This window comes from Salvelinus namaycush, chromosome 2 (assembly GCF_016432855.1).
Source record: "Salvelinus namaycush isolate Seneca chromosome 2, SaNama_1.0, whole genome shotgun sequence".
NCBI lineage: Eukaryota > Metazoa > Chordata > Actinopteri > Salmoniformes > Salmonidae > Salvelinus > Salvelinus namaycush.
Genome location: NC_052308.1, coordinates 57,411,103 through 57,424,913, shown reverse-complemented (window position 1 = coordinate 57,424,913; position 13,811 = coordinate 57,411,103). Strand labels below are relative to the sequence as shown.

Sequence of the window (13,811 nt, the reverse complement as noted above, 5' to 3'; positions counted from 1 at the left end):
CCAACAAATGTCCTCCTGTATTATTTATTTTACTGGTCAGATGGTTCCAGAGATTCTTGCCACATTGCTGCCAGTGCCATTGTGCCAATATGTGCTCCTTCTAGCCAGCCTCCTCCTAAGAGCAACACTTTCCCCTTGTTCTATTTTACATCTATTTTACTAAAGTTATTGTTATAAATATTGTTCAGTAATCTTGTTTATATAAAGTGTGGTGTGGGTTGTGTGGGTGGTGGTGTATTACTGGGGGGGGGGGTTTGGTGGGCCGGTCTGAGTAAAAAAGTCCAGGGCCATTTTTCATTCCCAGTCCGTCCCTGGTATATACTGTATAGGGTTACATGGTGGTGCAATTTCGTTTTTCCCCATTTCCCTTTTTTTTGTGAACAAATGTGCAATACACGAACTGTGGAATGCAGCAATACGCAACAAAGCGTCTAGTCTGCCGGAAAACCACACAAAGAAGAAGTTAGCATAGGGCTAGTAGAGGTTAGCATAGGGCTAATGATGGGACCAGCTACAATGTAATGTTCTTATCGCGTGCAACTATGATAAACCACCGAGCAACCAATATAGATCCTCCATTCATAGTCTTGAGATCATTCTGAATCATATATTTTTTTTACAACCGATATGCTGAAAATCTAAATAATTTGAATCATTTCAACTTTGCAACAGATATGATGCAGATCTAATGATGCCAGATCTTAATTTGATCACTATGTTGTCATATTTTTTCCCCCCCTACGCACCAGGAAATTCAAATCAGCCTTGTTATTTAGATAAGTACGGGTTTTCATGGAACGTCTCTTTCTCTCCATGCGGGGGCAGTCGAGTTATTCCGGGAACAGTGCCAGTTATCAATATCATCCTCGCTCAAACGCTGATGCACCAGACAGAATATGAATAAATGTCCTACTGCTACTGCAGGCCTATAGATCATATTACTACAATGTTCAAATGTACAAAATTGTATCTGAAATGCATCCATACACATCAACAAGCGTCATTTTATATAGCTTAATAACACATAGATATTGGTCTCCACTACTTGTATGTTGATACAAGTGTCAAGTGTATCTGAAATGCAGCCGCACAGTAGGCTAGACCTAAAGTATAGCCTACTGTGGCCTATCAAAACTAATTGCACACATTGGCCTATCATATCAGATGTAAAGACGAGATGAAATTGAGAATAGTGAGGTAGCCTACGTAATGGAGTGCAGTGCGCATGAAAGAGAGCGACTGATAAAAATGCCCAGCCCATGATTTTTTGGATCTATAGATTATTATCGAAAAAGAGGTAATCTTAAGGTTTCCTAGTGAACCTAAGGTTACGATCAACTGTCAAAATTGAGTTAAATTGTGGCCTGGGGTGGTCCAGCAGTTAGGGCCGCTGCCATCAGATTGGCCACTATGTTGGTGTGCGTTCGATTCCAGCCCATTCATACAAAGTGTCGGGTAAATTGCCACAGTAGATTTGCGATGGTAAACGAGGATCATTACACAGGTGCACATTGTGCTGGGGACAATCAAAAGTCATTCTACCATCCAATGCCAGATGTTTTGAAGGAGCAGGCAATTGGCATACTGACTGCAGGAATGTCCAAAGTTGTTGCCAGATAATTTAATGTTAATTTCGCTACCATACGCCACCTCCAACGTCTTTTAAGAGAATTTGGCAGTACGTCCAATCGGCCTCACAACCGCTGACCACGTATAACCACGCCAGCCCAGGACCACATCCAGCTTCTTCACCTGCGGGATTGTCTGAGGACAGGGTGCTACTGAGGAGGATTTCTGTCTGTAATAAAGCCCTTTTGTGGGGAAAAACTAATCCCAATTGGCTGGGCCTGGCTCTCAAGTGGGTGGGCCTATGCCCTCACAGGACCACCAATGTCTGCGCCCCTGCCCAGTCATGTGAAAGCCATAGATTAGGGGCTGATTAATTTATTTCAAGTGACTGATTTTCTTCTATGAACTGTAACTCTTGATAGTTTTGTTCAATATAGTTATGGTCTGCTAAGCTGTTATGCATAGGCCTACTGTAAATTCAGTTTGATGTCGGCATTTGAAGTCATTTTTTACTTCTTGAAATAAATGCAATTAACTTGTGGGCCTAATATAGGTTATCTACATTTTTTGGAACAAACACACCCATCCCAAACATACCCCTGGTGGCCCCACCCTACTATCCCCAACCTCAGACAACCCATAATATAAAAACAAAAGATTTAGAAAAAAAATGGTTTCATTAAAATGAACACTACACTAGAATACAAATGATACACAGAAAAATAATTTGCCAATACAACACTATCAAGAAAACATTTATCACACACCTACATAATCTCCAGAAATTCAGAGATTTCTGAGGCAGCTACTTTCCACATTTCCAAGGTGCTAAGTCTGGCTTTATTCATACGGGCAGTGGATAACTCCTGCATAACTATTCCCTGAAAGTATGCCAGCCATTTCCTTATATGAAGGTCATGTGGTGGCAACCAGCGAGGAACAACATGTTTTTGGGCAGCAGTCAACCCAACCAGCCAAACATTTTGCTGTTTCTCATTCCGCTGCAAATTAATCATCGTTAAGCAACAGCAGAATTGGTTGAAGGGGTACAGTTCTATCAATCATGTCAGAGAGAATTGACGACACTTTCCTCCAGAACTCATAAACCTCTGGACAATCCCATATCATATGTTTGTATGTGTCAAGTGTATTGAGGTTACATAGGTCACAGTATGGGCTTGGAGCCTGTTTTGCTTGAAAGTGATGTCCATGACAAAGTTTAAAATGAATTAACTGATGGTTTGGGTTGATGAGTGAAATATATTCTCCTGGACAATCTCCCAATCAATAGCCTCATCATTGACAGCCAGATCATTTACCCATGCTTTAAACATTGAAAGCTTTAACACTTGAAGATGAGAGTAAATAGACATAAAACCTCTGGAGGGGAATGTAAAAATCAACTATCATTGGGTGCCTTCCCAGACTTGTACCCCATGTGCACGAAGCGCTGACTTCTGTCTAAGCTATAGAAAGGACGACGACCCTGGCAAACAAAACAAAGACTGAGTTCCTGAAAACTAAGGAAACATTTATTGAAGGGATAGAACAGTGTTGGGAGGATGGGGTAGAGTGAGTCAAAGGGCAGTAGGCAGTAGGCATATGAACCCATGCCAACTCTGGCATGTGTGTGCCTGGTACAGCAGCTGTAACTGCTTGACCACACAGCCACTGAGGCCACCAATGTATTCTGCTTATTGCTTGACTTGAACATGTAATAAAACAATTGCTTTTAAAAAATGATTTTCCCTAAGGAAAAATACACATAACCCCTACAAATATGTAAATGTATTATAATCCACATAAGATCTCACACGAGACGCTCTGTAGCCTGCACGTAGCCTACATAGACTACTTGAACTGGCACCCAGTGGACTTGCAGTCTAGTGTACAGTGTAGGTATGGTACTGTATTGTATTGTATACAAACACTGCTTCCAGCTGCTCCATGGCGGCAATTCTAAATATTTCTTCAGTCATTCAAATCCTCCTGCTGCAGGATTATTTTCCTCCTATGACGAAACGGGTCGAATTAAGATCCAACATCTGTAAATTGCCAGAAATGCGATGCCCAATTCTATATCAACTCGTAGGCAATGGTGCACTGTAAATCTGGTCATTAGAAGACGCGTGGAGCTTGCATTTCACATACACAAACAACTCTTACAGATCTTCAGAAGTGTCAGGTATAGGGAGGAGGGTTTGAGGTCTTGAGCAATGTTGCCAAGTGTTCAGCCTACAACTGAGCTTACAAAACTACGTAAGTAATGAAAAACACTGACCCTGACTGAACCCCTGAATGTCATCCTTATCGTGCATCTCCACATAAATACTGCTCATGAAATATGCGCTCAACAGTTGATTGGGAAATCCTGAGGTATCCTGAGGTATTTCTCTAGGTTAAGATGGCAAGAGGATCATGACTGTGAGCAATAGCAGAAATTCATCATGTACTCTGAAGTTTGTAATCTGCATAGGGGAATATGGATGTTTCTATTTGCAGACAGAAAGAGTACAGTGAAAAAGTAGCAAAATATGTAGTAGGGAAATATGTTGTGAATTAGAAATGTGCATCCAAGGCTTATCCCTCTGATGAACGCACCAATTCTATGCCTCTGAGACCACATCCCACATGAAGCCACTTAATATGTTGATGATTTAGCCAGTGGATGATATAATATTTTCTGATTCCATATTTATTAGTAAACACTTTCCTAGAGCATTCAATAATATTTATACTAATATTTCCGTGCCATCTGCATTAAAGTTTGATTAAATGACTCTTCACATATTAAAAACCTGGAAAAATACACATGGTTCCATTTTTATTTATAAAGTTCATAGTGATGTTTTGGTACATTGATTCTTACATGACATTGTCACCTACTCTATTCAAAGTGCAGTGAAGCATTAAAGTAATGCTGCATTACTTTCCCTTTCCTCCATATCTCATACTGGCAAAGAAAAAAAACATGCTTAAATTGGTGGGAAGGTGAGGGCATGAGTTATCAAAGCTATACACAAATATAAGAGGTAGTGTACTCTTATTTGCTATACACAGTAACATACAGTCATGTGAGAAAGTAAGTACACTCATTGGAAAGTGGTTTTTATTTTACCCCCTTTTTTTCTCCCCAATTTCTTGGTATCCAATTGGTAATAGTTACAGTCTTGTCTCATCGCTGCAACTCCCGTACGGACTCGGGAGAGGCGAAGGTCGAGAGCCACGCGTCCTCCGAAACACAACCCAACCAAGCCGCACTGCTTCTTGACACAATGCCCATCCAACCCGGAAGCCAGCCGCACCAATGTGTTGGAGGAAACACCATATACCTGGCGACCTGGTCAGCATGCACTGCGCCCGGCCCGCCACAGGAGTCGCTAGTGCGCGATGAGACAAGGATATCCCTGCCGGCCAAACCCTCCCTAACCCGGACGACGCTGGGCCAATTGTGCGCCGCCCCATGGGCCTCCCGGTCGCAGCCTGCTGTGAAAGATTAGAAACTTGGTCTGGTTTGGTCTTAACCATATGTGTGTGTGGTAACATCATGCAAAGATCAAAATACCTATCTGAGGCCCTCAGAAGAAAGATTATTGATGCCCGTGATTCTGGGAGGCGTTTTACAATCCATTTCCAAGCAATTCAAAGTGCATCGTTCCACTGTCCGATGGATCATCTACAAATGGAGAAAATTACAGACCACTGGCAATCTACCTAGGACAGGTCGTCCCACCAAATTCAGCTGACCGAAAGATGCTCATACAAGTCTCATACAATGCTCATACAAGAACCCCAAGGTAACATCAAGGCATCGACAGGCCTCTCTTGCCACAATCAATATCGAAGTGCTGTCAGAAAGAGACTGCACAAACTTGGCCAACATGGGAGGTCAGGGAGGAAGAAGCCTCTGCTCTCAAAAAAGAATATCAAGACAAGACTGATATTTGCCAAACAACACCTGGGTAAAGGCCAAAACTACTGGAACAATGTGCTCTGGACAGATGAGTCAAAGGTGGAGTTTTTTGGCCGCAATGCAAGACGCCATCTTTGGTGAAAACAAAACACTGCCTTTGAACAGAAGAACCTCATACCAACCGTAAAGCATGGAGATGGTGGCATAATGGTTTGGCGCTACTTTGCTGCCTCAGGGCCTGGCCAACTTGCCATCATTTAGTCAACCATGAATTCTATATTATACCAGGCCGTGCATGCAAGAAATCCCTCGAACGCGACACAGTTGAAGCAGTACTGTAAAGAAGAGTGGGAAAAAATTCCTCCCAGTCGATATAAGAGACTGACAGACAGTTCAAAGAAATGGCTACAATAAGTTATTTCTGCCAAAGGAGGCAACACCAGCTTTGAAGCTAGGGGTGTACTTATTTTTTCCGCACTATGGAATTGTATTTCTGTCTATTTTTTTAATGAATAAATGATTGCAAAATGTAATCTTTCAGTTTAATTTAAGTTACCTTTATCTGCCAATAGTGTTGAAGTGAAGATTACATTCCATCTGTCCAAATATTTACAAAAACAATACTACTTTCCAGGGGATGTACTTACTTTTTCACATGACTGTATGTACATTAGGACATAACATTAAAGTGATACCCCACTAGGTATAGATTCAAGATATTGTTCTCCTCATCTCCTGCTACTGTAAAGTAGGCTTTTTTAAGGCTGCTAATCATACTGTCATAATTTAAAGTGAAACTATACTGTTTTTGTAACACTCCATTAAGACATTAACAATACACTACCGTAAGCAACATTTTTAAAAATCATGGAGATATGGCAGTTTCCAACGACAGTCATTGTAACAAAGCTCTTTGTGTAATTTCTTAACAAAAAATGGAGGCTGTCAAAATGACAATGGCCTGGAGCTGATTTGGCTTTGTCCATGTTTGTCAGCTCGTTAGGACACATGACTAAAGGTAGACTCAGTGAGATGACGTTGCATGCACAAAGTAAACACTATATCAGGTACATTTCCACAACAACTAAGAGTGTTGATGGACAAGGTTAAAATTATTTTGTTTTGACCCCGTAGCTGTTTTGGTCCCATTGTGGCAGCGTGATGTGCCCCCATGCACAAGCGCAGATACCAGAGAAGGCTGTGGGAGGAGCTATAGTAGGACACGATGAAACGGTATCCAACCACATGTTTGACTCCCATCTATTCCATTCCAGCCATTACAATGCCTCCTATAGGTCCTCCCACTGGCAGATTCGTGCTCATCTCAATATCTGCCGTGCTGCTTATTGCAATGTTATCTCGCTGAGTCGATCTCACTGCATATCACTTTATTGTAGGGATTGTGTTATTCATGATTACACTGTATATTGCACTCATACTGATTAAATATATTTGCCAATAAATGGCAGTTAATATAGCCGTAAATTGTGTTTGCTTCTTATTGAGCTTTTTTTTTTATTTCACCTTTATTTAACTAGGCAAGTCAGTTAAAGAACAAATTCTTATTTTCAATGATGGCCTAGGAACAGTGAGTTAACTGCCTTGTTCAGGGGCAGAACGACATATTTTTACCTTGTCAGCTCGGGGATTCAATCTTGCAACCTTTCGGTTACTAGTCCAATGCTCTAACCACTAGGCTACCTGCTGCCCCATGGCTTCATAAGGATTCATGGCTTCATAAGGATTCATGGCTTCATAAGGATTCAAATTGGAATACTACAGAATCAAAAGGGAAGCACTGAATTGCATGTGATCTCCCATGGATAGTAGGAACCTGTAGATGCCTAATTTCACAACTGCTCTACTTAATTCAGTTTTGGTTAGTTTGGTAGCTTTCAAACAAAAGAATCCTCACACTACCGGCTGTTAAAGGTAATGTTCCTGCGTTCGAGGAGACCGCATTCACGGTAAACGCTGTACATGTCGGTACAATCGGAAAATTACCTTTAAATAGCGCATAGCCAACAAAGTGCTATCGGATTGAATCCTGGCCTTAAGCTGCTTGCCACCTTCTGTTCTTTGGAAGACCAGATTTAAGGTTAATCAGTATCGCTTGTTTAAAAAAGAAACAAATACATTTCAGACAATTTGTTACAATGCAAGTTTTATAGGTACATTTTAGGTTTTGGGTCATGTTCTCTACAGGGCGCCATTTTAGACCAGGCCTCTGAAGAGGAATGAGAGGGACGCTCCCAGAGCCAAACCCAGGGACAAGAAGAAGGCCATAATGGCTCCAGCTGTCTCCGCTTCATGAGCAGCAACTTTTCTGTGGAGAGAGAGAATGACAGCCGATAAGGTGTGGTAAGATTTTAGGTGCAACCTCATTTCTGTCAACCTGGGAGACATTTTTCTCTCGTAATGACCCTTGCAACGTGAGTAAACTAACCATAACATTTTAAATAGACAGGAGTTCCAAAAACTAAAGTTCCACGCTATGAGCAGTTAATGTCTTTTTGCTTGGTAGGACAGAATTGCTTTGCGTTTACCATGTGTGTCGCGCCTCGTCCTTCTAACAGACATTGTAACTTTAATAATTATCACCCTATTTCTAAACTTTATTTGCCTAGCTAAAATGTTTGAATCCTTGATTAATGCTCAGCCAAGATCTTTCTTAACTTCAAAATCTATTCTAAATGTGCATCCGTCGGGCTTCAGACCAGGGCATAACACCTTCTCGGCAGCATCACTGGTTTTAAATGATGTAGTAAATTGTTTGGATAGGAAGAAACAGTGTGCTGCTCTATTTATTGACTTGTCTAAAGCGTTCAACACTGTCGACCGATCTTTACACATTCAAAAAAGTTGTCTGAAATTGTCCTGGATCAGGTGACAGGTAATTGGTTTATGGTGCCCACATTGATCGTGTCCCTGCTTATAAATATCTGGGCATCTGGATTGACAAAAATGAATCTTTTCAAAAGCATATGGATGAGTTGAGAATAAAGTTGAGAATAAAAATGGGCTTCTTCTTTAGAAATAGATCATGCCTCTCCCTGAACAGCAGAAAGCAGATCATTCAGTCAACTTTCCTGCAATTGCTAGACTACAGTGACACCATTTATATGACTGCAGGTGCCACTACACTGAAACCATTAGATGCAGTTTACCACACCGCACTTCACTTTATTACAGGCGACAGGTTCAGTACACATCATTGCATCCTATAGCAGAAAGTAAGCTGGCCGTCTCGTAGATCGATACCCTGCTCTCTTTTTGTTTATATAGCCTTCTTGCACAAACGTCCACCTGACCATACTTCACTGTTAAATTATACGAGTCACCAGACCTGATCACAGGGATGGCTAACTCTAGAGGTCCCGTTGATCTCTACAGAATTAGGGAAATTCAGTTATTTTGCACCCTGTGTATGGAATGATCTGCAGACCTCTGCACCTTGGTGCTCCGTTACCTCTAGGGCAGTTCAATTTAATAAGATGTTTTATTGTCACATACACCAGATAGGTGCAGTGAAATGTGTTGTTTTACAGGGTCAGCCATAGTAATATAGCACCCCTGGAGCAAATAAGGGTTGAGTGCCTTGCCCAACGGAATATCAACATATTTTTGACCTTGTCGGCTCGGGTATTCAAACCAGCGACCTTTCGGTTACTGCTCTAACCGCTAGGCTACCTGCTCCTTGTTGAGGAATGTGATTGCTTTTTCAAAATTGATTGTAAATATTATCTGTTTTTATTACATTGTATTTGTATATTTTGTATAATTTGTGTACTTGCAAAAGAGGCATAGGTCTCAATGGGATTTCCCTGTTAAAGAAAAGTTGCATTTTTACTAATCCCGTCTATGTCAAATTTTAGTTAGCAAATGGTTAGTTTGCTCACAGAGTCATTGCGAGAGTAAAATGTTGCCCGGTACCTTGAACGTTGATCTATTTGGGTTTGTGCCCAGGCGAAGGCAAGAGGTCTTACTTGGGCCCAAAGCACATGCAAAGGCTTGCCAGGTATCCATTGGAAAAGGCAAAGACTATCATGAAGACGATGAACCAGGCGTCGTGTTCAAAGAAGATAGGCAGGTTGTAGCGGGGCTGAACATTGCACAGCATGAAGAGCGGCACGAAGATCACACGGGCCACCAGAAGAATGGGCACCAGTTTGCTGTCCTTCCCAGGCTGAAAGTAGATGGCAGAGGCATGTCAACACTACTGTACCTTAGCCAGACACACCACATTCACATTCAATGAAAAGCACTCAAGTGCATGTTTATTAAAACATTACTGCTGTGTTTGTTTTAAGCCGGTCACCACAAGATAAGGTAGTTATTTATATCTATTTATTTATCTGAAATTCAGGGTAGTTCAGTGTTGACCTGTATTTTTTTCTCAGATGGTAAATTTACCACGTCAGTAAAGGCTTATGCGTAACCTTTATTGTTCTGATTCTTCAACATCACAGATTTTGTTTGCAAGATCAATTATATTTATCTTCAAGGATCTTTTTTGGGGGGGGGGGGGGCGGGGGCAGGAAGCAACTGATCAATAGTACATTACTCTAGCCCCTTTTATACTAATGACCATGGGTCCTGTCCTGATCTTGTCACAATTCTGATTGTCCTCACATTTTCAGAAATAGGTCTGTACCTGGTATTAAAATGTGTCTCTTATCCTCAGATCCTCAAAAAGTTCTACATCTGCAACCCTTGGTACGGCAACTGCAAGGCATTCGACTGCAAGGCGCTACAGAGAGTCGTGAGCACGGCCCAGTACATCTCTGGGGCCGAGCTCACTGCCATCCAGGACCTCTATACCAGGAGGTGTCAAAGGAAGGCCAAACAAATTGTCAAAGACTCCAGCCACCCAAACAATAGACTGTTTTCTCCGCTACTGCAAGCGGCACCAGTGCACCAAGTCTGAAACCAACAAGACCTTGAACAGCTTCTACCCCAAAGCCATAAGACTGCTAAACAAGACTGCTAAATAGCTAATCAAATGGCTACCCGGACTACCTGCATTGACCCTTTTTGCACTAACTGTCTTGCACTGACTCTATGCACAGACACTGGACTCTACCCACACACTCACACATACTGACACCCCAACACAGACATACACTACATATGCACACGCACGCACACACACACACACACACACACACACACACACACACACACACACACACACACACACACACACACACACACACACACACACACACACACACACACACACACACACACACTATGTTGCCTCTGTCTATTATCTATCCTGTTGCCTAGTCACTTTACACCTTCCTATATGTACATAGCTACCTCAATTAACTCGGTACTCGTACTCCCTGTATATAGCCATGTTATTTTTACTCATTACTGTTATTTACTGTCTATTTATTCCTCGTGTACATATTTATCTAAAAAAATAAGTGTATCTTTAACTCTGTATAATTGGAAAAGGACCCGTAAGTAAGCATTTCACTGTTAGTCTACACCTGTTGTTTATGAAGCATGTGACAAATAACATTATTTTTTTTTTTATCCATCCACTGTGACATTTGCAACATTCATTTGACATGCAATATCCACACGCAGCTTTTCTCAGCCAGTCGAAATCATGAATCAGCATTATTTTTATGGATATATTAAAATAAATGTCAATAGAAAAACTGGTAGAATTTTTTTACGATCTGTCGGAACCCGACCGTTGCTGAAGTGCACGAGATGAAGAGTAGAACTGAATTGAAAAGGACTCTCAGCACACTCAAGATCAATGCACAATTTTAAATGTATTTAGGCTGAGCTTTGGGTCGTCGGACTTTCATCGGAGCATACAAAAACACACAATGACTGGCCACATATAGGCAACGTGCGAAAATGCAATCAAATATGATGAGCAACACCTGTGTACAACACAAACGCCAGGATGCACATCAGTAATCAATTATCTCAGAAAAAGTCTGACTTAATCGAGAGTTTATATTGTCTATGTGTGGCCTCTGTCAGTGTGTTTTTATATGCTCTGATGAAGGTTTGACGACTGAAAACTCAGCCTAAATATATTGAAAATTGTGCATTGATCCTCAGTCTGCGGAGATTCCTTTTCATTTCAATACAAGAAACAGGTCAAACAAAAAGAAATGCAGCTAGTTTGTGGTCTTTCCCACTTCAGTTTGAAGTGATTGTGTTAGCTGTGTAGTTCGCTAGCTAACAAAGGGGATGAGCCTCCATAGAAAACATTTTTGTTTGGCGTAGCAACCTGCCAATCAAACTAACCACCAGTCGGATTGGCTGGCAACGATGTCATTCAAACGAATGACCAGTCGGGCATAGCTGGCAACAATGCAAATCGAACAAACTACCAGTGGGCTTTTGGGTAGCAACCTCTGGACTATATCTTCGTGGAAGTAGTATTAATAAATAATGTTTTTAATGAAAATATTGTATGTTAATAATTATTTTAATATGTTGGTAACGTTGTATAAAAGTGATAATGCCTTTGAAAGCCGTGGTTTGGAGGATTTATTGGCAAGGTTTGCTGCCCGAGATGAACACCCGTGTCTGGTTACAGGATCCAGGCGTTTGACGCTAGTTCCTACTACACTGTAGGACCGTTTGAAAAACATTTGAGGGGTTGGACATGTCGAGAGATGAGTCCTTATTGGTCCGTTATGTCACACGCTTCTGTCTATAACAGAATGCGTGCTTCCCCATTATATCGATCATCTTTGCTACCACCGATTTTTGGAACGATATATCTATGGACAACTGCAAAAATGTTGCTACTGCTCTGAAAAACATTGATGCCCTGAATTTAGCTGGTGCTATCGACAAAGCTCAGTGGGCAAACGTTTAAGTAGAGAGACAACTTTCTGGAGGAAAATGCAATGCTGATATAAAGAGATCAGCAAAATCTTTCAAGGGCATTTTCTCCTATTTGTCTCCTGGTTTTACAGGTTTATCAACTTTCAAAGCAGCATAACTTTCCCTTGTTTCCTCCATCTATAGTGTATATGACATACCATTTTGAAGCTATGATTCGGTACAAAAAAAAACCAAAAAGCTAAATCGCAATATTTGACAGAATCTCATATAAAGTTGTTGGGTCACATATAGGCTACCCTCCAAACCAAGGCTTCTAGGACATTATCACGTAATCGTGTGTGGAGAGCTAAATGTAATCCAGACCTGTAAACTGGAATCCTTAGTTCACAATATGAAAAACTTGAATACGAATCAGTTAGTTTCAGGCCTTTCCGTTAATATCGACCAATTTCTTTCACTCTATTTACAAGTGTTTTGTTTTGGTGACTTACCCACATACACACAGCAGTAAGGCTTCTCCCAACCCAGTCGCTGAGGTTGAAGAGCAGGAAACAACACACCGGGATGAAGTACATCTCTGAGAGGAGAGAGCAATGTACAATAAGACACCACATCTGTTCATTTGTGTTTCATTGGTTGTGAATGACTGAATATGATAATTTTGTAAATGCTTGCAAAATGACAAGGCATATACGCTAATATGGACTCATAAACCATGCTCTTATCATAGATATTCATACACGCATACATGTACCACAACCACCCACCCACCCACCTACACCCACACACACACACCCCAGGTGCCTCCATCAGCGATGGTAGACTTGACATCCACAGTGACTGCCGGGAAGATGCCGATGGTGATGGTGAAGGCAAAACACACAGAGAGAGCCAGGACCCAGATCTAGAGTAAATGGGTCAGAGGTTAAGAAGAAAGCATATTAGACCAGCTGATGCCACCACAGACACCTTTTCCCCTGCAGATATACAGTTTAAGTCGGAAGTTAACATACACCTTAGCCAAATACATTTAAACTCAGTTTTTCCACAATTCCTGACATTTAATCCTAGTAACAATTCCCTGTCAGGTCAGTTAGGATCACCACTTAATTTTAAGAATGTGAAATGTCAGAATAATAGTAGAGAGAATTATTTATTTAAGCTTTTATTTATTTCATCACATTCCCAGTGGGTCAGAAGTTTACGTACACTCAATTAGTATTTGGTAGCATTGCCTTTAAAACTTTTTAACTTGGGTCAAACATTTCGGGTAGCCTTCCACAAGCTTCCCACAATAAGTTGGGTGAATTTTGTCCCATTCCTCCTGACAGAGCTGGTGTAACTGAGTCAGGTTTGTAGGCCTTCTTGCTTGCACACACTTTTTCAGTTCTGCCCACAAATTTCTATAGGATTGAGGTCAGGACTTTGTGATGGCCGCTCCAATACCTTGACTTTGTTGTCCTTAAGCCATTTTGCCACAACTTTGAAAGTATGCTTGGGG

The 13,811-nt window shown here is 41.2% G+C and overlaps 1 protein-coding gene across 1 annotated transcript in view; it reads right to left on the bottom strand.

Annotated features, from left to right (window-relative positions):
- Positions 1 to 7,624: 7,624 nt before the first annotated feature.
- The window catches only part of slc29a1b (solute carrier family 29 member 1b), a 43,926-nt gene continuing 37,739 nt past the window's right edge, over positions 7,625 to 13,811 (bottom strand). Inside the window, exons 10-13 of the mRNA XM_039015396.1 lie at positions 13,106 to 13,214; positions 12,802 to 12,887; positions 9,469 to 9,668; positions 7,625 to 7,808 (exon numbers count right to left, since the gene is read on the bottom strand). Coding sequence (XP_038871324.1) covers positions 7,697 to 7,808; positions 9,469 to 9,668; positions 12,802 to 12,887; positions 13,106 to 13,214 — 507 coding nt within the window. The 3' untranslated portion in view covers positions 7,625 to 7,696. The remainder of the gene's footprint in view (positions 7,809 to 9,468; positions 9,669 to 12,801; positions 12,888 to 13,105; positions 13,215 to 13,811) is intronic.